Source organism: Centrocercus urophasianus, unplaced genomic scaffold (genome assembly GCF_019232065.1).
Source record: "Centrocercus urophasianus isolate 14NV4802_14NV808 unplaced genomic scaffold, USGS_Curo_1.0 seq_10, whole genome shotgun sequence".
Lineage (NCBI taxonomy): Eukaryota > Metazoa > Chordata > Aves > Galliformes > Phasianidae > Centrocercus > Centrocercus urophasianus.
The window spans coordinates 91,316,634-91,342,959 of record NW_024884142.1 but is presented as its reverse complement, the minus strand read 5'-3'; the positions used below and the strand labels follow the sequence as shown (position 1 = coordinate 91,342,959).

General features: G+C 39.1%; 2 protein-coding genes across 2 annotated transcripts in view; one reads left to right on the top strand and one right to left on the bottom strand.

Annotated features, from left to right (window-relative positions):
• Positions 1 to 248: 248 nt before the first annotated feature.
• NDUFAF5 (NADH:ubiquinone oxidoreductase complex assembly factor 5) lies at positions 249 to 4,947 on the bottom strand. Its single transcript, XM_042813845.1, has 11 exons — positions 4,735 to 4,947; positions 4,623 to 4,663; positions 4,485 to 4,548; positions 4,342 to 4,389; positions 4,145 to 4,248; positions 3,515 to 3,554; positions 2,430 to 2,627; positions 1,880 to 1,940; positions 832 to 915; positions 469 to 551; positions 249 to 354 (listed from the first exon to the last, which is right to left on the bottom strand). The coding sequence occupies exons 1-11, from the start codon at positions 4,945 to 4,947 to the stop codon at positions 274 to 276; spliced, it is 1,017 nt and encodes a 338-aa protein (XP_042669779.1). The 3' UTR covers positions 249 to 273.
• A 37-nt stretch (positions 4,948 to 4,984) lies between these two features.
• Positions 4,985 to 26,326, top strand: part of TASP1 (taspase 1) — a 105,523-nt gene continuing 84,181 nt past the window's right edge. The window contains exon 1 of the mRNA XM_042813779.1: positions 4,985 to 5,013. The gene's annotated coding sequence lies outside the window, so the exon portion shown is untranslated. The remainder of the gene's footprint in view (positions 5,014 to 26,326) is intronic.

Below are 26,326 nucleotides of genomic sequence, written 5' to 3'. Positions count from 1 at the left end.
CAATAATACTTGGAGCAGTCTGTGCTACTGAAATACTGGGAAATGAGTTAAAACTGAGTAACTTAATCAAATAGGGAGAGCATGTACTACTTAATACTTAGAACTGCTGCTCAAATACTTCTCTGGGAGGAAAAAAATGAACATCATTTTATACAACTGATGTAGCAGAGGCACTAAAATTCCCTGCTGCATGCAGATTATCACTTCAAAATGTAACAAAGTACATGAAGGATACCTGCACTGACAACTTTTATAGGAGCTCAAAATCAACTTTTATTTCTGATGAAGAAGTTTATCTATTTTTGCCAGATCTCCCAATGAAACTGTCGCAGAACCTCTCTGTGCAGGTTTTGCCTAAGAGGAAAAGAAAACAGAAGGATCATCTCAAGATATTTTATAAGAGTCCTTTTAAAGCGTAAGAAATTTAAAATGCACCTTCAAATAGAAAATAGTTGAGCTTCACATTACCTGTGACTCGTGGAATTTCCATCCAATCATGTAGAAGATCTGAAAAGTGGCAGGTACTGAGCCATCACCATTGCCATACATCTCTGCCAGAAAAAGAAAACGTAGGCAGCAGCAGTGTTAGGAAATGATTCGTTTGTCAAACAGCAGAACTAAGCACGGCACGTTCTCATAATGGATTGTGGGGAAAGATTTGGGACAATAATAGTATCACATACTGATATATTAACAAAGTTCAAATTGTCACTAATTAAGGTTAAAAATATATATATCAAGAGAGTATTTGTTTTTACAGAGAGGGCAGAGAAGAAGACAAGGCGTCATTAGAGTCATTTTGGGTTAACTCTTCCCCTATTAAATGCATACCTTGGTATATTGCTGCAGCTGCCAACATTGTATCCCTGTGTAGCAGAGGTTTTCTATTCCAAGAGCAATTACTTTCTCCCATACCTAAAAATATGTTTTAGCTTTAAGAAAAATATATATATACCATGAGTTTCATGCAGATTTTTCTTAACTAAATAACTACAGCATCCTCTGAATCTCACTGTAAGAGTACAATCTACAGCAGCAAAGATTCTTACTTTTGTGATTCCAAACCTCTTAATGCCAATGCTTTGCAATGAACTGTTTGTATTGCGAGGAATGATTTTAGATTATTACTTTTCAGTCAGAGGCTTCAAGCATTTTGTTCCTCTAATGTAACTTCTATCAAGCACACAAAGTGTTTATTGAAAGACATCACTTTGTTTTTTTTCCAAATAGGTAATAATGAAAATAATTACCCCAGAAGATCTAATCCACATCTACTGTTATACAATTCTCTTTAATCACTTACTGCATCCCAACATTTCTGCAGACAATGGAAGTTTTATTTTCATTAAGGAATTAACTCCACATCTCAGGAGATGATCCTTGACTTGTTCCCTGAGTACTGACTGGGTATGAACAGCTACTTTGTAATCCATGACAGCTGCATTTATAACCCTATCCTAATTGCTAAGAACCTCAATTTTTTTTGTTCTCCTGCAGTCTCCAGTCTGTGGGTTTATCTAGGCTTGCTCCACAGCACTGTCCTGAGCATCATGTTACTTAGGCTCACAGAAAAAGTCATTCTGTTGGATGTATGCTTCTGTCTTCCTCTCAGGATTTTTCAGCAGCTTATGCTGAAGAGGCTCACAAAGAACAGGAATAAAACAGAAGCAGAAAACTCACAGGAGACAAATTACAAATCTTCGACTTTCACTTGCCAATGGGGATCTGCTGGTGAGTTCACTGTCCTGACTTCCTAGGTATCAGGAAAAAAGTAATGCTTCCACTACTACAACAAGCTTTATTTGGAGTCAAGAAATAAACACTAACTCTTCCACATCTGCTGATACACTCCAGAAACAAACATTTTCTGTATACTTGCCTTGCAAGTCTTCCATAACCTCAAATAACCCTGGATAGTTTACTTGAATTTCATCAGTATCCTAAAAGAGTTCAAAGGCTTAATTTTAGGACATATCAAATTTAGACCATAGCATTATGTTAACTTTCAGTGCCGGCCACTTCTGCTCAGATAGAATATTACTCAAAATATATACTCAGTATTTCTGAAGAACTGTTTAACAGCTTAAATACAATCAAGTTTTAACTAAAGTGCTGTTAGTTTCTTCTAAGTTTTAGAAGAAGCAGCAAGGGCATCATAAGTTCTTCCAAGTAAATGTAACATACTCTGACACCCTTGCCCATATAGATTCTACTGGGCCACTACTAAAGATACATTTCAGTTGGTTTTTTTTAATCACTGCACAACCAAAAATTGAGCAGTCTAGGCTATTTCAGAAACTTATTCAGCTAAGTGCACTACATGCAAAAAAAAGGAAGCACTGTTACTAGTGCACCTGAAATAGTATCTCTTATACACCTGCAGCTCTGAAGTTTTGGATTATTCTGATTGTTCTTTTATTCATAGTTACCACAGTCAGTGTGTTAAACCCAGCTCTTGACAGGAGATGTCCCAAATCTGACACAGCAACAAATGGTGACACATGAGGAGAAAATCCCCCTTCTCTCTCCAATTCTGCTAGCTGCAAAGAGCAGCGAAGCTCATACAGAGTGTCTCCCCCAAACATTGCGCCAATGAAGACTCCATCTGGCTTAAGAACTTGGTGTATCTACAACACAGAAGGAAAACGAAACTACTCTGCTGTTAATAGCAATTAAATTCCTGGGTGTTGTTTTTTTCTAAAATGAACTTAAAGCAATTATTATAATGGCTTCAATACATTTATAATATTGATGCTATTGCACAAAAGGAGCTACAAAAACATCTTTTGGTAATGTTGCAAGATATATAATCTCTTCAAAAAAAGAGACATTACATTACAGTCTCTATTTTTCCTATTTCATAACAGGGTACCCCTATTTGTACAAAGAGGTGACAGGATAGCACTGCTCTGATTGACATGTTTGAAATAAAGGAGGAAACCAAACGAGGAGAAGATATTCCTTGCTCTTGCTCCAAAGGCAGACAATTTGAAACGCAGCTTTCACCCGCAGTAAGAAGTTTGAATAATCCCAAATCTGATTTCTTCCATAACACTTGCAGTTTTTCCTCCTCAACAAATATTCACTTCTGTTAAGGATCAAAAAGCCTTTATCTGGTTCAAGTTGTATTTCAAAACAAATACCCAAGGTAGGTAAACATGGAATACAAGTTCCCTAAACCAGGTATGGACTAGTTTGGCTTAGAAAACTAATAAGTACAACAGACAACAAAATCAACAGCATTGCCTCAGTTTGCATTAGTTCTTATGATCTCAGCAGTTATGACTGTTATGACTACTATACAAACATGTTTTGTAGTTATCCTAAATTGAATTGAGACAGCAAGCTAACAGAAGCACCAACTAATAGCACTCAAACTGACAGGAAGATTACAAAAAATAGCCGAGTGTCACACGAGTTATTTATCAGGTAGGAAGTGGTCAAAGCTTTGAGTGTGAGCAATGATAAGTGTTGTTTTTTTATTTAAAAAGTTGTATTAAAAAGAAATTCTCACCTCTCTAAAAGCTTTAGGAAGGTCGTTCACCCAGTGTAAACTGAAATACCAGAAATGGACATTTTGTAATTGCACAATGAAATTTGCAGGAAGGCAAAAAAATGTTATACATAATATATACATACAGGTGTTAAGTTAACAAACAAGTTCTCAGCCTGCCAAAGTTCTGAAACACTCTCAGATGAAGCGTGGTGACACTGAGTGAAAATGTAAGTTCATATACATAGCTAAGAGGTTGTTGTGTTGGCTTTTTTAAGGACTTGAAAAGCTGCAAATCAATTCATTAATCAATATACAGGAAAAAGAGATGTGTCCATGTGTTCTCATAGAATGTTATGGATCGGAAGGGACCTCCAAGCCCATCCAGCCCCAGCCCCAACCCCAGCCATGGGCAGGGCTGCTCCCCACCAGCTCAGGCTGCCCAGGCCCATCCAACCTAGCACTGAGTGCCTCCAGGGATGGGGCACCACCGCTCTGCACAGCAGTGCCAGGGCCTCACCAACCTCTGAGCAAAGAATTGCTGCCTAACATGTAACCTATCCCTGCCGTTTAAGGCACTGGTTTTCTGACATCAATGTGAAAGAAATATATATATATATATATGTAAATGAAGTGTAAATGAGCGATCACCTCAAGCTGCTCACAACAAGATCAAACGTGTCTTCTTTGAAAGGCAGGAACTCCTCATCAGCCACCACGCTGACTGTAGGGATTTCGGACTCCACAGCGTTTTTCTAAGGTCGGGTTCGGGATAAAAAGCATCACCAGCAATGCACCGTTTCTGCATCACGGCCCCGAAGCGCTTCAGCCCTCACAGGGCTACTTACGAAAACATTCTCCGCAATATCGACCTGAACGAGTTTTTCAACGACCTCCTGAAACGAGAAGCACGCCAGTCAAACGCGTGCGTGCCGCCGGCGGGCGCGGCGCAGAGCGCCCAGCGGGACGGCACCTCCTCGGCGCTCCGTACCCGGTTCAGGTGCCGGGCGATGTAACCTCTCCCGGAGCCGAGGTCCAAAGCCAGACGGAACGTCCTGCGGGACGAGCGCGACAGCGTCAGGCGCCGCGACAACGCGCCGCGCCTGCCGCTCGAGGGAAACGCGCGTACCTGGGGATGTCGAGCACCCGGTCCGCCACGCCGCCGCCGACCTACGGCAGGGAGAGCCTCCCGTCAGCGCCGCGCCCCGCCCGGCCCGGCGCCGCGCCGCCCCGCCCCGCACCTCGTCCCGCAGGTACTCGCACTCGGCCGGCCGCGGCCGCAGCGCCGCCCAGTTCTTCTGCTTCCGCTTCAGCCGCCGGTCGAAGGGGCTCCGCGCGCCCGGCGAGGCGCCACGAGGAGGGGGGACGGCCGCGCTCCCCGTCCGCGCCCAGAGCCGGCCGCAACCCTGCGGGGCGGGCAGGACGGGCCGCCAGAGCGCCCGCGCCGCCGCCATGCTGCCGCTCGCCTTCTGAGCACGCGCGGGCCCCGCAGCCGCAGTTCTGCCGCCTCGTGGAAAGCGGTGAGAAAAGCGATGTAGAGCGTTGTCTAGGTGGGGGTGAAGGGGATGCTTAAACGAGTGGTGATGAATGAGCTGAACTGCTTCTAGCGGGGACACCTTGATGGGAGACGCCCCTGGTGGAGATGAGGTGAAGTGGTTCTGTGTGTGAGAAGTTACCGTGGAGCAGCACTGAGGTGTGCGCTCCCGTCAGTCCGTTGTAAGCCTTCGGAACAGTTCGTGGAAGTGTTCTTTATAACGGGTTTTGACCTTACTGAGTACAGAATGCAAGTGATGATGAAATGGAGTCACGGCCTGAAGCAGGGATGGAGCACTGGTGGGGACGCAGGGCCAACCTAGGGGAGCTGAGGCGCGTGCAGTGCACCTGAGCGACCAGAAGGGTTGCAGCCAGGATCCATCCCTTCCCAGGCCTCATTTAAGGGTTGGCAGTGGAGGCAAGGGGATCTCTGGAGATCCCTATGTGCCTGGGGCTTTCTAAAGGTGAGTGGTTTCTTTCCTTTATTTCTGTGCCCATAGCTGCTGTGTTTGAGTAAATCTTCTCATGCTGCAGCCTGGGCCTTGCAGCTCTGCTGTCACTGTTGCACTTTCCATTGCGTTACATCCTCTTTGAAGAGGGCTGTAGTAAGATGGGTGAAGTTATGGTTCCTGTTAACCTGTCCCTAAGCATTCTAGTTTTTAACTGTCAGCATGTTTATTCCTTTGTCCTTTCTTAAAGTTAAGAGGATATTAAAGTTTATGGGACTGATCCCTTTATCATTTTCCTCTAAAATGAGTGAATTGTAAAAGGCTTGGTGAGAATTTTTACTTAATTGGTGTACAGAATTCTACTGGAGTTGAAATTTATTTTCATATAGTTTTTGTGGATTTATCCTTTGGAGGTTGGGAAAGAGAGATTGGAAGAGGAGGAATGATAAGGACCTGCAGAGCTGATCTTCCAGGGAATAGCACAGAGAAAGACTTATTAATCTTCAAATCAGAGATACAAGTCCAGTTCTCAGTGAAGATCCTAATTAGCTTTTTTTGTTACAGAACTTCATTTGTTGGAGTCTCCCATAGCTTTTTCAGGGAATGTTTTAGAGCTCACCCTGGTTCAGTGTCAACGTGTGTAATATATGCATTACGATTAAGATTAAAAAAAAAGTCCTTACTGATAAGAGATATCAAAAATCTTGTTATGTAAAAAACAAACAAACAAACAAAAAAAAAGCCCAAAAAAAAACACCACAGTGTAAATGCATAGAGAGCTTAATAAAGCATTTTTCTCTACAAATTGCCATTCATGCAGGAAAACTCTTAGTTGTTCACTCCTAGTATTTTTATCTGTGTAACCAACAGGAACCATAACTTAGCTCAAGAATTCCCAGGCAGAGATTCCTTAAATGCTGCCAGCAGCAGCCCTGTCAAGCTGAGCTCATCAGGACTACCGTAGTCCAGGCTTCTTCAGGCATGTCTTTTGTTTTCTTTCTTTTGTTCTGCTTGCAAGTCTTCTCTATATGGAACTTAAGAAGTTTTGCTTTAATATTTTTCTAGAATTTCCAGATGTTTAGCAGTCTAACTGGAGCCAGTTTTGTATAATGCATCCCCCTGGACTGCCCTATATTTGAGCAATCTGGATACTTCTAAAAGAAACGTAAATATCTTGAAAAATTCTCTGGTGCATCAGGGAATTGTATGATGAACTTAGTTCGTGCTGAAGTCAGCTTCACTGAGGTGCCTCAAAGCTTTGGATTTACAACTCAGTGGGATATGCTGGAATAGTTATAACTATTGGAAATCCAGATATTGCAGAGTGATACCTGTGTGCATACCTTTAAATTCACGGGCCAGGACCTCAGCCTTGTGATCTGTCTCCTCTGTCTATCCACTGAGCCATTCACTTATCAACCTCTTTTTTGTTTTGCTGTCACCATCAGTGACAAAACCACCACCTGTGCTACCACAGTTAGTATCCTGATGCTCTTCCTCAGCCCTATCACTTTCTTATTTATCACTACTATGCTGTCTTTATCCCGCTTGAGGATCTTACAGCCTTGCAGTTAGTGCCATGCTCCTAACAGGCAACCTTATTTACATATGGAAACAGTCTTTCATCGTCCTTGCCAGGAGTTAAGATGGCAGGTGGTCAGCTCACCTAAATAGGCTCAGACACCTTGAAATATTAGATGTCACTTTCTGTGGCCTGCATAGGTGCATGTGAAGATGCCATCTGTATGCCTTGTGCATGGACTCACCTCCCAGTGCCTGTAGGAGGCAGAGTCAGATAGAGTTGTTGCTACATCACATGTTCGAGTGATTTGAGCACTGCTAGTAATTAAAAAAACAACGAGAATTTAATAATTTCAGTCCTAGTATGATAGCTGTTCGTGTGGAAAATACTGTTATAAAAGCACTGACCACCACCTCCGTTACTCAAACTGTGTGAATTGCTCTTTTGAGTGAAACTGAATAGATAGTTAGGGTTTCATGCTGTTTAACATCTAATCTTAATGAAAGATGGGGAGAGTGTTTCAGTGGCACACATTTTGAATGAGTTGAATTAAAACAGTTTGCAGATGAAAACTTGTTTAAGCCAGCTCACTTGGTGGTGCTGCTTTCTGCTTTTGCAGGCTTTACAAGGAAAACTGAAGGAGCATCAGTTGAAGTGACTGAAATCCTTCTATGCAGATGTAGAACATGACTTTCTGAAACAGCTGGTAAAATTTACAAGAAATGCAGATTGGAATTTGAAAGTAGTTCTTTTGTTGACTCGAAGTGAATCTAATGGCAGCTTTCTTATGTATCCTTGGGAAGGAGAGGCTGCTAATTTAAAACTGTTCAAAAATAATATGGGCTAAAAAATATTTATTGTATATTTTGCAACCAAAATGAGATTTTTTTTTTTAAATTTTTTTTATAAATTCAACATGCATTGAGTTGTCAAGGTATTGGGAATATAGTGTTTATTGTTTATTTATTCATGGAGTATTTTTATGTAGAAATGGAAAGTTTGAGTGCATCACTGCACAGGGAAAGCGTTCTCAGGAAAAATATTCTGATTGCCTCTTCAACCTATTGGTAAAATTAAGTGAAAATTAAGTGAAAATTAAGTGAAGATGCTGGTTGAGAATGCAGAACTACGTACTGCTCTTGTGAATTTTTTCAGCCGAGGGTCTAGAAGTAGGGTTTTTTTCCTTTTTTTCCTGAATTGCTTACTACAGAGCAAGAGTATAGCTGCTGTTGTTCTGAAGCTGCAATAGATCACTGTGCTCGTCCCTGTGAACGAGCTGGAAGCTCTAATATTTCAAAAGTCACGTTTGGGAAAGAAAGAATTTAAAATTATAGTTGTGCTTCGTTCCTAATGTTTCCTCTTCTTATGAAAAAGCCTTCTAGTCTGAGCAGAGGAGAGGTTACTAAATCACATGAAGATCTGACAGAAGCTGCCTTTGCCTCCTGGAGGCCGTGCTATGGGCACACTTGGAAACCATGATAGATAAGTTCCATGCTGAATGAACGTGTAACTTTTCGTGCTTCTCACCGTAGAAAGATAACATCCTACAGCAGATGGCTGTTTGAAATTCCCAAGTGCTTTTTCTGATTTTCCACTTCATTACATTTTAATGTTGAATAATATTCATCGTGTTACATTTGCAAAAAAAACAAACAAACAAAACAAACAAAAAAAAAAAAAAAACCAGAACAAACAAACAAACAAAAACCCATGCAACCTCAAGTAGTTTCTCATGTAGTGCATTTCTTTTGTTTCCTCTTCAGACTTTCTGACTCTATATTGTAACATTCTTTTGTGCACGTTCCATTTTTGTGAATAACTCAGGCTGTTTATGCTATGAAGTTTCCCACTGTCTTTGTATAAAGCATGTTTTATCTGCCTTTAAGATTTATTCCAGATAAGTTACATGTGATGGTAAGCCAGAAGATGTAGCCTCAGAAGTGAGTGTATGTGTGTGTAAGCCAAAGTAGTTCACGTCTGCTGCAATGGAACATCAAAGCTGTCTTTACAATGTTTTCATAATGTTAACAATGTTTTTCTAATTTGTTTAGTTTTATTGTCAGCTTATAAATGATGAAAGTAGTGGGGAAAACCTTTCTGCTTATCTTCACCTTTTCATAATAGAAACATCAAACATGCTACAGGATGTAAGCATGTTACACAACTGCAAGTTGTGACTCCATAAATAAGCTCCAGTTTTGTTGTTGGTTGTTTTTTCTTTTTAAGAGATTCAGCTTCTTGGTTACAAATTGAAAACTACATTTTGACCTCATTATACCTCTGTTGACGTTGCACATGAACTCACTTTGTTATCCACAATTAAATCTTGTAATTTGCTGGAAATGGATATTTGGGCATAGTTCAATAAGAGCCTTTTGGTGGTGGTGTCAGGCTTAAACTGTTGCTTCCCTTCCTTGTAGCAATCCATTCTTGCTCTGTCTCATGTGACAGCCAAAACATTCTTCTGGCCATGAAATGAAGCAGATTGGAGAAGTGATTAGTTGAGAAGTAAGTAATTTCTGTGGGATCATTTGTCAGACACGTCTCATCTTCGAGGTGCCGTTGTGCAAACGCTGTTATTGTCCCTGTTGCAATCCACTCATGATTCCAGGAATGAGTTTGTGCTGGAGGAGAGGGGACAAGTTGATAGCTGCTGCTTCAGTATCACTGCTGCCACAAGGAAAATTCTGCCTGTGGAGACTTAGTGTTCTGTGACCTGATGTTACAGAACCCTTCAGTGCAAAAGGAGACTTCTTCACTCTCTCATGTAGCTGAAACTCCTGCTTTTTTTTTTTTTTTTTTTTTTTTTTTTTTTTTTGGTGGAAGAAATTGAAGTTGTGATTGAATGGATTTTAATAAGTGGTTGTTTTAGGTATTGTTGTGGAGCACATTAGTAGCAGCTTTGCGTCGCTTCTGAAACGGAAGGCATATTTAATTTTCCTCTAAAAACTCTGTCTTAAAATGTTTAATTTTAGCACATTCACTTCAAGTGGCTTTCCTGTTTGTAAGGCAGATATCACGTGGGATGAAACAGATCATGAAAGAGTAATGTCACTTAGCAGAATTTTTGAAAAAGGAACTTCTTGACATGGATGTTCAAGCTTATCTGGCTTTCCCTTGTGAAGAAGGGAGGACAGTAGTAAGGCACCTTCATTAACAAGTGTTGTTCACAAAATCATTAGCTACAGTGCTTTGAATAGAAGTTAGTTTGATGTACAAATTCCACGTCATCAGAAAATACTTTAAACATCTCCCTTTACAGTGACAATATTATTCTGATTACTGGAAAGCTATGGTCAGGTTCTCCTATGAAAATAACCCACTCTTCCTCCAGAGCTAAGCATCTCCAAAAGAGCCATCTGCTTTCTCTTTTGTATGGTGACCTAAAGGTGTTGGTGAGCGTGATGGTCGCTTTGATTCACTCTTTTTCAATTAGGAAATGAATGGGTTGTTGATAGAATGCTGACAGATAATGAAAAAAATTTGAATCAGGCCTGACAACATGAAAGCTGTAGAGTCCCTCATTTAATTTTTCCCCTTTCATTTCTTTTTTCTGAGGGGGGGGGTGGGAGGGAGGTAACTACAGATTTCAGAAAGTTTTCCAGTGTTTTGTGTACACAGTAAGAAAACACGTGTTGAAGTTTCTACAGTGTCTCTAAAGCCACAGATGAGATTAATTATGTTGACTTCTGATTCTTCAAATAAGGTACTATCACTCATATGACCAAATGGCCAAATTCTTTATGAAGATAAAGGGAAACTTCTGCTTTTGCATCCAGATGTGTAGTCCTCTGTACGGGAGAGATATGGACCTGCTGGAGCGTGCCTAGAGGAAGGCCCCGAAAATGATCCAAGGGATGGAACACCTCTCCTACAAGGACAGGCTGAGAGAGCTGGGGCTGTTCAGCATGGAGAAGGGAAGGCTCCAAGGTGACCTGAGAACGGCCTTTCAGTATCTAAAGGGGAGCTACAGGAGAGGAGGGGACAGACTCATCAGCATGGTCTGTGGTGACAGAACAAGGGGAAATGGCTTCAAGAGGGTAGATTTAGGTTAGATGAGGCACTGGAACAGGCTGCTCAGAGATGTGCCCTGTCCATGGAGACTTTCAAGGTGAGGCTGGTTGAGGCTCTGAGCAACCTGATCTAGCAGTGGTGTCCCTGTTTGTCCCTGTTCATTGCAGGGGAGTTGGGCTGGGTGACATTTAAAGATCCCTTCCAACTCTAAGGATTCTATGAGTATGATTCTATGCTGTAAAACTGAAGAAGTATATAAACTGATTTGGAGGTTAGATTACTTAGAAGATTCATTAGTGAGACAGCTTTGAAAGAGCTTCCTGTTTTTCCTCATTTGTCATGCAAAATCTACCTGATGTAACTAAAAGTTAAGCCAGGTGTATTGGAGTGATTTCAGGTAGCAAGATCACAGTTCATCAAAATGATGGTTCCTTTTCTTTATTACTGATATGATAATTCTCTTAAAGAAAAGATGCTTTTCATTATATGTTTGACTGATCTTTTTCTAGAGGTTGTGATAGTTAATTAATGGAGAAAACTGCCATGAGACTTCTGATACACTTAAGCTTTGCTTGCAAATTTTACATAGTGAAGGCAAATATGAGCTGCAGAAAGTATTTAAGGGAATTTCATTATGAAAGACTGTAGTGGCAGCAGATTTTAATTGCTTGATGATTCTCATACAGAAAGAATTTCATCTGGCTTCATGAGTCTTCTCTGAATGGTGTGAATTCCTTAATTACCTCACTTGCTTTCACTCTAAAGTTCACTCTGCTCTTAACTGATCTTATGTATAGTGTGAAAGGCTAGGAAAAAACATGTTGTTAAGCCTTAATTGGGTCTTTTAAACGTGTTAAAATTGGTTTACACTGCATTAAAGTGGGTTTTTGTAATCAAAGACATTTCTGAAGAGCACAAAAGAGCATGACATTTTTCTTGTAATGGAGTTGGGAAATCTTGACAGCAAGCTAGGCTTGGCGTTGTCTTGACAGGATAAATGTCTGCTTGTTTGTCATCTTACAGGAAAAACATATTTATAAGCTGCACCTCCATGAGATTTTTTTTCCCAGTGATGCTTATTAAAGTACAGTAGGAGCAATAGATGCAGAGAAGCATTTCTGTTTTCTTAATTCAACTGGTGTTTTTCTGAGAAGGAAGAGAAATTGACCTAAAGTTACTTTATCGTGCAATGGATTTTACGCCTGGAATTGTTTAGTTTCTAATAGTTGTTTTGAGAAGTAAGTTATTAACAGAGGAATTATGTTGCCATATCTTTAATGTGTTCCTGACATGTTATCCACTGGGCTGTGTGATGCAAGCCAGGATTCCGCCCAGCAGAATTGTGTGGCGCTATGGACCAAAGAGAAAAATCAATGTCAGCTGTTTGAATGGGAATGTCAGAGTGTGATAGGAAGGAAAAAAGGTTTTCAACTTTTTTTTAGTTTATTGAAACACTTTATAAACAGTTTTTGGTTGCCCTATTGTAATCTTTCTGTGGAATTGTTTGAGTTAGAATGTCATGAATGTAATTAGTGCTGTGTAACATTTTTGTTATGTCAAGTATTTCAGTGATCTGCTGTGTAGTATTTCATAGTACAAAGTATCTCCTGCATTTCCACTCGTTCTTCTGTTATGTGGATATGTTTGTTCTGCTCAGTAAACTTTCGTGGTGTACACCAATGTCAGGCCATAATTGCTGTTTTGACTGTGAGCACCAGTTACCTAGTTAATGGTGTTTTAAATAACATTTTTAAATTAAGCAGTATGGTGATTATGCCTACATTTTTGTTCTTTTTATCCTTTGCAAGGATGATAATATCTTCAGTTTTTCTGCCATGCAGATACTTGACTCTGTGATCAGTTTCATCAATATGTTTTTGATAAGTTGCTCCTGATGAGGTATCAATATGTGCAGGGCGTTCAATATAAAGCCTGTCTCTCCTCACCAGGAGTTTGAGAAGGGAGCAGCCTCCTGTATTATGGGGTTTCTCATACCAGATTCAACAAAGGCAGCCAGTTCATGCTGCAGCACCAGTGCTGGAGAGGCACGTGTCTAGAGAAAGTGCAATTGTTGGAAGAAGGAATTGTTGGCTTAATTCTGCTGCTGATCTAACTTTCAGTGAGTAATGGTAAATAAAAGGATTTAATAAGTTTTGATTTCACGGTCTTGAAATTAATTTGCTCAGTTAGTTATATAAATGTGAATGCTTAGTTATATAAATGTGAATGTGTCTTCAATATTTTAACGTGTGGCTGCACAGTCTTCCATGTTGTTTGAAAAATGAACAGTACTCTTAAGAATGTGTGAACTGGAACTGTTATAGAAGACTAATAAGTGGAAGATAAGACATGCGATATTGTATCTGAATCTGGTGAGTATTTATAAAATGCCTTGACTAGGGCTTTATTTGGGTTGACTTCTTTACTACTGTGTAGATACTTTGGCCTTTGCTGCATTGTTACTGCTTCAATACTAACAAGGATCTGACTTCTCAATAGGCTGTTGGGTTAGCACTGCTGTATTGCTCAAATGTTTCCAAAGGAAATCACCCAGGGAGAGGAGTTACCACATAATGACTTAGCCAAGCTTTGGCAGAATGTCATGGGGCACAGCAAAAGCAGCACAACCTAGTTGTTTCTTCTTATGAAGCATCACAAGCTTGGTGTAACTGATGCTCTGGTATTGGAAAATCAAGAATGAGGGTCAACTGAACTGAACATTCATACAAGCTCTTGAGGCTGTCCAGTACCTTAAAACTGAAGGATACCTCTGTGTGCTGGTGCAGGCCGGTGTGTCGCTACTCAGAAGGGTCAACAGGAGCCAACTGTGATTGCAGTGTGTTCATCTCCCTTGTATCTGGTTGGCTCAGCAGCATGGCTGTGGCAATGCCCTGTCACCTCTCATGGAGCAAGATGCTTCAAGGTTTGCAGCAGCTACACTCACCTGTTTGCCACAGGAGTTTAAGAACTGCCTCAGGTGCGTACCTCTGAAGTGGTTAGACTACCCTGACCTGAAAGCAGTATAAAAGTCTGGATATCAGATGCAACTGTTAATGCATCAGGACATTTTGCTGTGGCTGTTCTTTCTTTCTTCAAAAAGTCTTTGAAAAATCTATTGGCAGAAATCATTACTGCCTTAATATCCATCAGAAAGTTGTTCCTCACGTTGGACAATGCTGTTTGATACTTGAAAGCTGGCAGCAAGGTCCTTTTAACTGTGAGCAAACTTTGAGAATGTATTCAGCTCATTTCCCTTTTCTTACAGCAGTTGTCAAGTGTTCTTTATTTGCTTATAGAATGAAAAGGCTCTTAAGACTTTTTGATGGCAATGTTGCACGTTTGTTTTAAAGCTATTAGTTTTTACAAAAGAAATACATGTTTTATCAAAATTGGAAAGTATGGCAGTATTGTCACCACTTAAATTTCTCCCGGCAAAATTACCCCAAACTCTCATAAATACAAATTAGCATCCCTTTCATTACCCAGTTTCAAGGGAGTACTTCTTAGCCCAAGGATCTTTTCAGTTTCCATCCAGTGTAGCTCTGCTTATCATTTCACGTGACATCAGGGGAAAAAAAGCAACCAAATCACTTATTTATTTTTTCCTTCTTGCTCATAAGGTCTGATTGTCTTTTGCTTGCTGTGTGAGCTCTGCTACCGGTGGGGAAAGTGGAAAAGCAGCTGAAGCTAACTGCAGTCAAGATTTCTGCTCCTAGCCAACAGCCAGCATCCTATGGTTAGGAGTAGAAAGAACAACAATGTCACACTTAACTTTTAGCCACAGGCCAGAAGTCACTGTGAACTTACAGCACTGGTCTGCCTTTCCAGACACTATACTGTCCATGCAACTTGATACTGTAGGAAGCACAGCTTTGCTGCTAAACTAGAGATACTTCTGCAAAGTATCCAAGAGAAAAAGAAAAAGCAGGAAGAATTTATAATGGAGATCAAATGGGTTCCTGGTAGGCTTTAGGTTTTCCTTTCAGTAACTTGGAGGATATGCAGTATTGGCCTGTTAATACAATTACAGTGTAAGGTATACAAATGATAGTAGAATAAACTGACCTTTTTTTTCTTCTTAAATTGAAGTCCAGATGGATTACAGTGAAGAAAATAGTAGAAATATAACTGAACTATGTTCCTCAGCTGCTAGCTTCTCTGTGTAGCTTACTAATTTGCCAGCTTTTCTTGTGCTTTCTTTTACATTTGTCACTTTATAGAATTTCTCGAATTCTATTCATGATTGCCGTGGAGTCATAAGGCATGCCTCCACTTTTAAAGATGAAACACAGTATGATTTGGAAACATAGCACAAAATTGGAGGAGGATGGTTTTTAAAATCTCATCCAGTTTGCACAATGCTGAAGATTTAAGGGAACAGAAGTGAAGGAGTCTGATCTTCTGGTGGGGCTTTCCTGTGGGAAAGAAAGCTACTGAGAAGAGGATTTGGAGGATATTTAATTGTATTTGGTGATGTCCCAATTTTTATCTGGAAAGTTAAATAGATAATTTTACCATACAGCACCCCAGCAGATCTCATGCTGAGGTCTGGAAACCAATGTGTTTTTTCCTTTGAAACAAAAACACATTGAGGGTGATTTTTATTGTTTTGTTTATGGGTGTGTGCTTTCTCTGAGATGTAATGAGCCATTTTAACAATGTTCTACATCCAAAAAGGGAAAGCTTTCTCTGCGGCCTTTCCTCCTTCTTTTTGTTCCTAAGCTCATTCTGACAGCATACACAAGCCCTGGATCTTCTTAGATTCATTTGCAAGTTCATTTCATTTGCTGAAATGGCGGAACTCCTCTGGAAAAGAGGAAACTGGATATCATCCTCTTGGTTAGAGTCAGGCGAATAGGAGCATTTGGTGTTTAATTACACACTGAGTAGGAGAATGTGATGTGCCTGTTTTGGGGCAGAAGGTGTTGCATTGGTTTGGCAGATGTGGCACCGCAGCCTGTGTAAGAACACCACCTGATGTATCGCAAATAGTGGGACTGAGGCTGTGCTACAATCCAGCCCCTTCTCATAGAAGTGTTAATTCCATCTAGAATGCATATCTCACTTGTGCTGTTATTTTGAATTCATTTGGGCACCTTCTGTTGTGTATAAATGCTCCATTTTAAAATCTCATCCCAGCGTGCACTGATTTAGTGAAATCAATTGGATTGAATGAGTTTGTGTCCTAATTCTTGATAAGACCTGCACTTGAAGGCATGCGTTGTGTTAAAGTAGCTGTGAGCTTTTGTTGTGCTTATACGATTCCAATCACTTCTGGCAAGTGTTCTGCCAAAGCTCTTTAGAGCAGGCATCTGACATGCAGTATAGAGCTAGTGCTTACTAAGAAAGCTGTATTGATGTGTTTTACTTCCAGTGCCCACAGTGTGTCAGTATTTGCATTCCTGGAGTTGCTTGCTTCATGTCTTCTAATTCTTTGTGTCACTGACCATTTGAGTCTGCGTTTGAGTTCTCATAAACGGGCAGTTACTGAAAGATTTTTGCACGGACTCTTTTGTTGTAGCATTTCACAGTGAAGCTGGAAATCACAGTGGAAACAATTACTGCAAGGAATATGTTCTGGCCTGTATAAACAACAGAACCTTTTGTAACTATTTAAATAATGCCTATCTTTTCTTGTGCTGATGTATTTTGTTTAATGGGATTTTTTTTTGGATGCACTTTGCCTTCCATGTGAGAAGGAACCTTGCGAGTTGCATGTGAATTAAATTCCTTACACTAAAAAAAGGGTAACGTATTAGTTAGGAATCTAGAGCAAATGTTCAGTGGAGGAAATGGAAAATTTTGAATGAACTTGGTAGCACAGGGAAAGCAAGAAGCTTGCTGAAGCATTCTGCCTCTTAAAACTGCGTCTTACACGTTGCAAGAGAATTTTACTGTTTAGGAACCATAGTAGGTATGGAATCCAAGGGCCCCCAGCAGAGGTGCTCCCTTGTTTTTTGTTTTTGTTGTTGTTGTTTGCTCTTTAATGTGGAACTGTACTTTAGAAAATGAGTTTTATTCTATTTCTCGTTTAGGTGAATCCCTTCATTATTACACCTGCCTGCTGAGCTCATAGGGCTTTTTGCTGTATTCTCCTCTCTCTTGCAGAACAGGTGGAAAGGAGTATCAATACTCCTCATACTTCTGGCCACAGTCAGGTCAAATGGTTGTGGGGCTGTTGGTTTTTTTGGTTGATTGTTTGGTTTTACAAAGCAGTGGCAAAATAAAAAATCAACCTTGTAAATATGACTTTGTCTAGAGTCAGTTGGATGCCTACATGTTGCTTCAGATGCTCTCATATCATGTTGAGTTGAGCATGCATACTCACATAGTGAAGTTTACATTGGTGATTTGTGATGTTTGGTATCAGTTTTGTACCTGTAATTTTGCAGCATATGTTAGTTTTTCCTCATTTCTTGTCCTGAAAACAACTGAAGTATTTTCGAAGAAGCAGAGGTTCTGGAAATCACAGAAGCATTCGCTGGCAATCCTAAATTATTCAGCTTTGTGAGATCAGTCAATAACTCCACTAGATATTAGCCATTGGAGTGTAGCCAGCTGCATCAGTTTTACCCATAGCTTTTGGAGTTTCTTGGGACAAGGGCATTTGGATTTTTGAAACCTGAGTTTAGTTTCTGGTGTCATTACACAGTTGTCTTGCCTCTATTGGCTCTAAGTCTGCCAGTCTGCTTTCAAAATCCTGTTTGTATTCTACCTCCTTTTTCCTTTGACATGAATTATATCAGAATCGTTGAGGTTGGAAAACACCTCTAAGATATCTAGTTCAACTGTGAGCCCATCATCGCCACGCCCACTGAAGTGTGAGATGTTACAGGTTTTACATGCTTCCTTATCCCCGTGCATTAGTACTTTTAATATGAATGGCTTTCTCCCCTTTTAAAGGCAAAGAAGAATGTCTTCACCTTGTTTACAGGTCCAACGTATGGCAACATTTAGCCTTCATTGATTTCAGGTAGCACTTGGAGAGCAGATCCTGCACACCTGAAGGGGAGATTTTTGGAGATGGGCTGTAGTCACTGCATGCTGAACAGTAGCTTTTAGTCCTGGCTATACAAACCATTGAGATTATGGTTTCCTAGGGGAAAGAAGTACGTTAGCTGTCTTATTTTTCCTTGAGCAAACGTGCTTATTTAAATTCCAAGGGAATTAATTATGTTCCGCATAGAGAATTCTGGGAATTCCAAAATAGGTTTTGTGTTTATCTCTTAAGATTCCTTTAACTAGTTCTGAAGTAGTTTTGTCTGTTGAAGTATTTTTATTATCAGACTCCGATTCTGATTGACTTACTGCAAAATCACTTTTGTGCCCAAATGTTTAATATAGAGAGTTACAACAGTTAAATCTAGGATTTTTTCAATTGAAAGTCAGATTTGAATTCATTTAAAAATTTGAGTTTTGGCACAAATATTTACGCGTGATTATGGAACGCATACTTTGTGAATGATTCAGTTATTCTTGAATCATTATACTTTTACATAAACCACAGTGCCAGCAAAAACAAATCAGATGTAGTTCCAACTTTCTTTGGTCTGTTTTTTCTAGGCACAAAATGAATGTTAGATTTAAGCATCCATCTGTTTTTGTAATCATATCTCATTTGAGCAACAATGACTATGCATCCTTCTCCAGCTCCCAAAGCTCTCTTTAGAAGATGAAGAGGAAGAAGACCGCAGTTACCTCCAATGATGACATTCTGCCAGGTTTTCAGGCAGCTTTTTTATTGGACTTGAAAATTCTTCCTTTGGGAAGAATGAGATGTGAATATTTAGCTAGGCTTAAAGGCAACTTTGCAGTTTGTTCTCATCAGAGGTGGGCTAGTAGGCAGTCATGTCCCTCCGAAGTGCAGAGCAGATCCCACCTGTATGTTGTTATACATTGCAGTGAACAAGAAAAGCCTAATGGAGAATCTGTTTCAATCTAGAGCATTGTGTCCTTGTTGTTTCTTGTAGCTGAAGCAGTCTTACCTTATGCAGCACAAAGAAGTGAGTGCTCTGCTCTGTGCTTCTTTACGCTTGATGTTTTAGTAGCTAAGGCTTTGTTTTGTTTTTTTTTTTATTAAGGGAATTATTTATGCTTTTTTATTATTTATGCTGTGTTAGGAAAACTGTCTGGACATAAGATGTGTTACATTTAGGGCTAGGAAATTCTAATGTTACCAGATTATTCTGGTCAGCCATTCCTTTTATCTACCTGCAATGGCAGGTGTGTGTGCTGAGATGCGAGTTAGTTATTTTTTCTGTAAGGTGTTCCATGTAAGATGAACTTGCTCATTTAGATATCCTGAATACAGAGAAGTGTCTCTCTAGCTCTTAGCTGTGACAGTTGCAGGCTGTTGAACTTTGGGAAGTTTTCAAACTAACTGTTCAGAGAAGCAAAAATTCTGTCTCAGCCTCCCTCCAGCATCATCCTTCCAGCAGTGTGAGAGACAAATACTTATCACACTTGCAATCCTTTAGTTTGAGTATGATTTAGTTGTATGCTAACATACCTTTTTAACCTCTTTTTGTGGTCTTTTAATGTAAAGATTAAGAAGGACCAATGATTCATTAATTTAAAATAGATTAGGGTATAAATTAATCTTTTCTATGGCTCGTTAATAATTTTACCTAAAGCAGTCAATTCCTTTCCACTTCTGCAATCAAAACTGTTTTGACCACTTAAGTATACTCTTATTCTCAGGAAGTGGTCTGGACAGTAGTTTCTAAGCCTTTCTAATCTGTGGAGAAACTAATGCCTTTCATGAGACTGCCAAATACCACAAGAAAGGACTGTATTTTCCTCCAAGCTCTTCTGTGCCAGATGGATCAAATGATTCCATTTTCCAGGCAAATAAATCAGAAATCTTGTAATGTCCTTTGTGATTTTGGGTCTTTTCCTTTTTCTTTGCTGTTCTTCTGGAGTCGTGATGTATTTCTTAATTCAGCATTTACGGACTTCAGAGAGAACCTGCAAGGTTGCTACCTGGCCAGTAATTTTCTCTCCGAAACCACTGAAAAATAACTCAAAGTAATAGTTCAGCTTCTGGAAGACTAAGAATTCCACTTCTATTGACTTCGGAGATGAAGAAATATTGGGGGAAAAAAACCTAAATTGTGGCTCTGGTTGTACCAGGGTTTCTTCATGGCATAATTTTGGTGAATCTGTACAATATCGGTCCTTTACTTTGTCATGGCTTTGCATGTTTGCTGTTTCATACCCTGTTTTTGTGATGGTACTTTTTTGACACTGTTAATTGTGGCATCTTTCCACTGTATTAGGATGCTTTATCTTTACTTGCTCCATTCCTTTCTGTAAGACATGGTTTAATCCATTCTGGTCATACAGTTCAGTTCATAGTCTTTGTTCAGGAATTTAGCTGTATGTTGAGTAGGGATGCAAAATATTTAGGAGCTATATGTCAAATACTTGTATATCAGGTTATGGTCCTCTTGAAAAGATAAAATCAGTCAATCGTGTGATGAGAAAAGTTCAGTTTCTTCTCTATTTTTTTTAGCTTGATTTTTTTTTTTTTTTTTTTTTTCTCTGGGCCTCTGTTTTTCATATTCTATTTAAGCATCAGTGCTATGGAAGGACCTTATGTACTGCATCCTGTGCATTGTTACAGGCCACTGCTAAGAGAAATGAGTGAAGGTGAACGTCCAACTTATGTTGATCTCACAAATCCATATTTTGCTGAAGAAGTTATGTGGGTTAAGTCAGGTAACTTCTTTGCTCTTTTAAATTATGTGCTTTAGAAACAAAAGCTAGAAAATGCAGAGGTGGCATGTCCAGAATGAAATAAAGTAGATGTCATTTGCCTAAAATTGCAGGTGATATTCCTGATAAAATGATACATACCATGATATATGGAATGGTAGTGAATATTTTTCTCCTAGCTGTAATCAGAGACCGTTATATAGCCAATTCCTAGGAATGGCTGTTCAGAACAAGCAAGCAAACTGTTCCAGTAAGTATTCCATATTAAAAAGCTTAGCTGACTTGGAAGCATTTTTCCAGCTGGGTACAAATGGCCCCATTGACAATTAGACAATATTGTTTTCATCATTAAAATTGCCTGCCTTTCGTAAACAATCAGTTATGTTTCCTCTTAATCTGATGCATGGTTTTACTAGTATACTGTGGCTGCCTAAGAAATCAGATGGTGAAAAAATAAACTTACAATACTTCTGTGATTTTTTTTTTTTTATTTATTTATGGAAAGCTTTGGGTGTTTCTACATGAAACATAAAAACAGTAGGAAAGTACAAATTATATTTTTGAAGATAGGTCTTTAAAATGTGTAGCTTTCCTTAATAGAAGTGAAGAACTATTCAAGCTTTCAGTATTGTGATGATCTTATGCTGAAGAGATAGTGGACTTAAGTTTATTTTAGTCTAGAAATCTACGTTTCTTAGAAAGTACCAGGTTAAGCTGTCATGCAGTGCTGTTTTCTGCCATGCTCTCCTGATGAGTTGTATGTAGGTTATTTCTGAACTTGTTGGAAAGATGCCACTTCTTCTAGCAGGTTTTTGGTTAGCAAGAATATGTAGGTACTCCTGTACTAAAATTTGGTGTTTCAGTGTTGTATGCAAAATCTTCAAACCAAGAAGTTTCTGCTGTATGTAAGAAGTTCTTTGTGCCGTAAAGGAGCTTAGCAGAGAATGATCATATCTGTAGATGATTAAATGTTCTTGTCCATTATAGATGTCTAGTGTGCATGAAGTCTTGAAGATACCACTACAAACATAAAGGTTATCAAAATGAAACTTCTGGCTGCAGGATTACTGATAATCTACTGAGAAAGAAGAGTATAATGTGGCTAACCGTAGAGAAGTTTTAAAGGGAGAGTACAGTGGTTGACTGAGATCCAGCTGACATTTGAATCATGATTACACAGCATAACTTTGTCTGGCTTTCACCAAGTTTACCCAGAACAGCCTTTGTCTCATAGCTGGGGTTGTTTTTAAGCACAGCCAGTTTATTCAGTTGGGGAAAATGGGTTACAATCTTCTCTGAAATAGGCTGTAGCTGTGCCAGCTTTGTGTCTAGGGTACTGGCAATAATAACCTGAATGATGGTAATTTTTCATAAGTCTTCCACAATTCCCCTGAAAGATCGAAATTGCTCTCTTAAACTGACAGTCACGTGATCTGAAGTTATACTGGAAAAGGCTACAAGGGGGTATGCTACAGATTCAGGTGGACCGGAGCAAAAACTGAGGACGTAGTTGTGCTGTTGTGTTTCACAGTGCTATATTTACTTCCATACTAGATTGACTTGTTGGCTGTAACATAAGTTCATTTTTGACAAAGTGGGGCATTTGAAGAGAAGCAAGACTGTAAGGAGGTGTTAGACACAGGGCTGCTATTTTTCCTATTCGGTTTAAGCATCAGTGCTGTGAAAGGAAAACTTAAAGTTCTGGGAAGTCTAATCAAGTGTGTATTTGTCAGGTTTGTCTTTATTTCTGAAGCCTGTTTGTAAAACAGGCAATAGTTCTTAATGTGGGCAACGCTTCAGCCTGGGAGAGGTGAGGGAGAGCAACTTCTTTGTGGCTGGTACACCCAAAGAGTATCCATGCAGGATGCAGGTATGTGCAAATTAGCACTTTTGAAATTCATGAGAAAATTCATGACTTTGCACAAAGTCTTGTGTACATAATTCCTGTGGCTTCTCAGTGGTACCATGGACCGAGATGTGAAGTACTGTATGTACACCTTGATGCTGTATTTCAGATGCTAGATTCTGGTTAGATGTTGTCGAGGGAGAAGGAAAGCACTTGTCACTTCCTTTTTATATTAATATATTTATAATTTCTGGAAGTGTTATGAACCTTTAATTTGACTTGGCCCCTTTCAGTCGTAGTTTGTCTGTTTCTGAGGAGTCTCAGGAAAGGCTCACATAAGGAAAAATGGTTTTCTTTTAGCTTAAACTACTTGAAGGTGACTTGTAGTGCAATTCCTTATGAACGTGATAGCTTCCAATTCAAGATGTTCCATATGATGTGTCTGCGAATGGAGGAAGGGATTGACATCCAGAATGTGTTTGAGGAGAGGAACTATGTCAAAAGTATGTTTAACAAGATTAAAGATGCATTTGTGAGTTCTGAAACCATATTAATTTCACTATGATGCAAAGTTTTTAGTCTGAGAGTAATTACAACTTCAGCTGCATAAGACCATAGTAAGAAATGAATATATTTTAATTCTTTTTTAATTCTCCCCTTCCTCAATGAAAAAAAGCATTGATACTGGCTCTTGATTCATCCCCATCTGCAACAACACATATCTTTTGAATGCTTAACAATAAACCATCTTCACTTTTGTGATTCTGCACAGAATGAAAGATGAGGGAAGATAATTTGAGGGGGCTTCTTTAGGAGATAGTAGAATGGCTAAGATATTTACTTAGCCAATTCTAGAATACTTGCAACTATTTTGTATTCCATGCCCTGTTTTCTTTGCTCTAGCATAGTCAGTTCTGCAAAGATATAAAAGATTTCAAAATTGTTGAAGCCTATGTAATGTGAACTTTTGGTCCTCACCATGCATTAAAATAGAATGTGTAGGTTAAGTAACAATATTATCTGCATCTGATTTTCCTGCAAGTTTTCTGGAAGTACTAAACCAGCAGTTCAGTTCTTGAGCTGATGCCTCTGTGCCTGTGGATAATTTTTTTTTTTTTTTGTGGCAATAGTTTCTTCTAGAAATCCATTTCAAGCTTGGAATCTATTTAGAAATGGTCAGGAGAGTAGTCAAGAGAGGAAAAAGTGTTCTTCAAGAAATACGTCCTTTTTCAGAGAATACTTAGTGACATAACTTGACATTTCTCTGGTGTGATTGTACTTCCAGTCTGACTACAAATATGGCTCAACAAAATGGAGCTAAACATCTTCCTTCAGAGTACCCCCGGTGGACTGTTGTGAATTGCCCGGGAATGTAATTTCAGGCTCAAAGATCAGAGTCAGGAAACCTTCTACTTTTCCTGCTCCTTCTTGATCTAGTTCTATAGGCATTCCAAGGAGAAAAAATGTATTTAGAAGTATTTATGTATAAGGTTGTTCTCATGAGAAGCTGTCCTTGATGTGTTTTATGCAGTCACTAACCATTATGTCTCTCTAATCAGCACCATGCATCTAAAGTTATTTGTAAGAGGGTAAGAAAACTTTATCAAATGAAACTCAGTCTGAATAGAGTCTATCATATTCTTTTCCCCATCATTCTATTTGTTATTTTTTGCACTGTCTTTCTTGCAACTGACAGTACAGCATGGCTTCAGGCTTCCATATACATCTCAGAAATAATTTATGTGTTTTTTCATTGGACTAATATATTTTTATCTTGCTCAGCTGACAGGCTTAACCTTCTGTTCTAATTGTTCCTTTTGTTGACTTGTTTATGCCATTTGAATATTGCTGCCTCCTTGAAATAGGCAAATATCCAGTACATTTTTATATTTGGTTTCTTACACCTTACACTGAAGTAAGAAAGAAAATGAGAAGCAATTTGAGCAGCTCATTTAACTGTATTTAAAAGTCCTCTCAGTATATGGGAAATGTTACCTAAAATAAAGATTCTTTTACAGTCTTCAGGTAATATTGCTGACATGAGGTTTCAGGCCATGTTTACTTCTCCCTTATGTAATGTGGTTCCTTCAAGTCCAAATTTCAAGAAGACAAGCAGCAGAAGGACCTTGGAAGAGCAATCTTACTGACAGGAGGAAAACCACCAAGATCTTATGGAGGAAAGCAAGCAGAAGGAGAACAGGATGGGAAAAAAAAGAGTTTGTGAGAAATCCATGGATCCTACCTTATCGATGGTAGTGAAATCTGTCAGAAACAAAACCGAACAGTTTCAGGAAAGGAAAAAGCATAAATTCAAGTAACTGATCTTTTTTGTCCGTGTTCTTCTAACTGACAATCTCTATTGAAGCTTCTACAGCTCCTATCCACTTAAAATTTTCGGGAAGGTCACATAAATCTAGTGGCTAGTTTTGGAGAAACTAGAGTAACATCAGCCTTTCCTCCTGCCCCCAAATAGTTTTGCACTGTTGTTGGAAAAACAGCACCTTGAATAAATAGATAAGAAACTGTTCATTTAAGAGCTCTGTGGGTTGGTTTTTTGTTTTTTGTTTTTTTGTATCAGGCAATCTCGTAAAGGTAATAGAAGTACTGAAGGTATCTACAAAAACTAGCCATGATTGTGCTTCTATTTAAAAATAACAAAATCACTTCTGCAGAGTGCTTAGAGCTGAGACTCATTAGTCTAAATGCTTTTAATTCTGAAGAAGTCTGTAAACATACCCATTGATTAAAGAAGGTATTAATGTAAAATGGAAGAAATGTTGTATACTGATCTCTTCTGCGTATTTTTAAATGATTCCATACATGCTAGATGATTAATTTCTCTTACAAGGAATTGAAGATTTTGTGGATCTCCTTAGAACTAACGAATAGAAAAAAAATGCAGTTTAGAAGAATGCCATTAATATATATATTAAATGGTTAAAAATTTGCCCTGAGGAGTTTTGGGCACTTAACTGTGTTTTCTTCTTCTATGCCTAAGTAGAACTTTGTTTAAATTAAACTTTCTCCTACTAATATGTATACATATATATATATATATATGTTTTTCCCCATTAATATTGTTCTCTTTACTCAAAGTGTCTCAGAATTGCGAGTGTTGAGGGGAAAAAAAATCAAAAGCTGATCTAGATGATAGAATTTTAGAAACCCTGCAGCTGTGCAGTGTTACTATAGGTGTCAGTGACAAAAGTACCAGCAGTGCAATGAAGTACAAGAGGTAGAAAATACCTTTTTTTCCCTGTGAATTATTTTGTCTTAAGTTTTTCTTCGTTTATCAAATGTGTGCTGTGTCAGTTGGTTGCACAACGCTGTATAGTGATCAGATGTAACGGTGATCAGGGATAACCTGTCCTGCTGGGAATGGCAAGAAACCTCGGAGCATGGGCTTGTGGTAGAGAACAGCATAATTATGTTCAGAAAGATGTGAATTTATGAAGAAGAGAGATGCTTTGGAAAAAAGCATTTTCCACCAAGGGAAGCACCTCTCCATTTCTGTTGAGCAGCAGAGCCAGTGGTTGCGATTGTAAGAAAATTCATCGCATGAAAATGATAAAAGTTTGTACATGCATGTGACAGAACTGAGCTCAGAGTGTTCGCATGGACACTTAGCGTCTGTTTTCTGATATTGACCAATAACAGGAGATAATAACTGTAATTACTGTATTACTTCCTGGGATATCCTTCTGTCTTCCATCAGTTTGATTTATTGAGCTGATGTTGTGTCATATTTAATC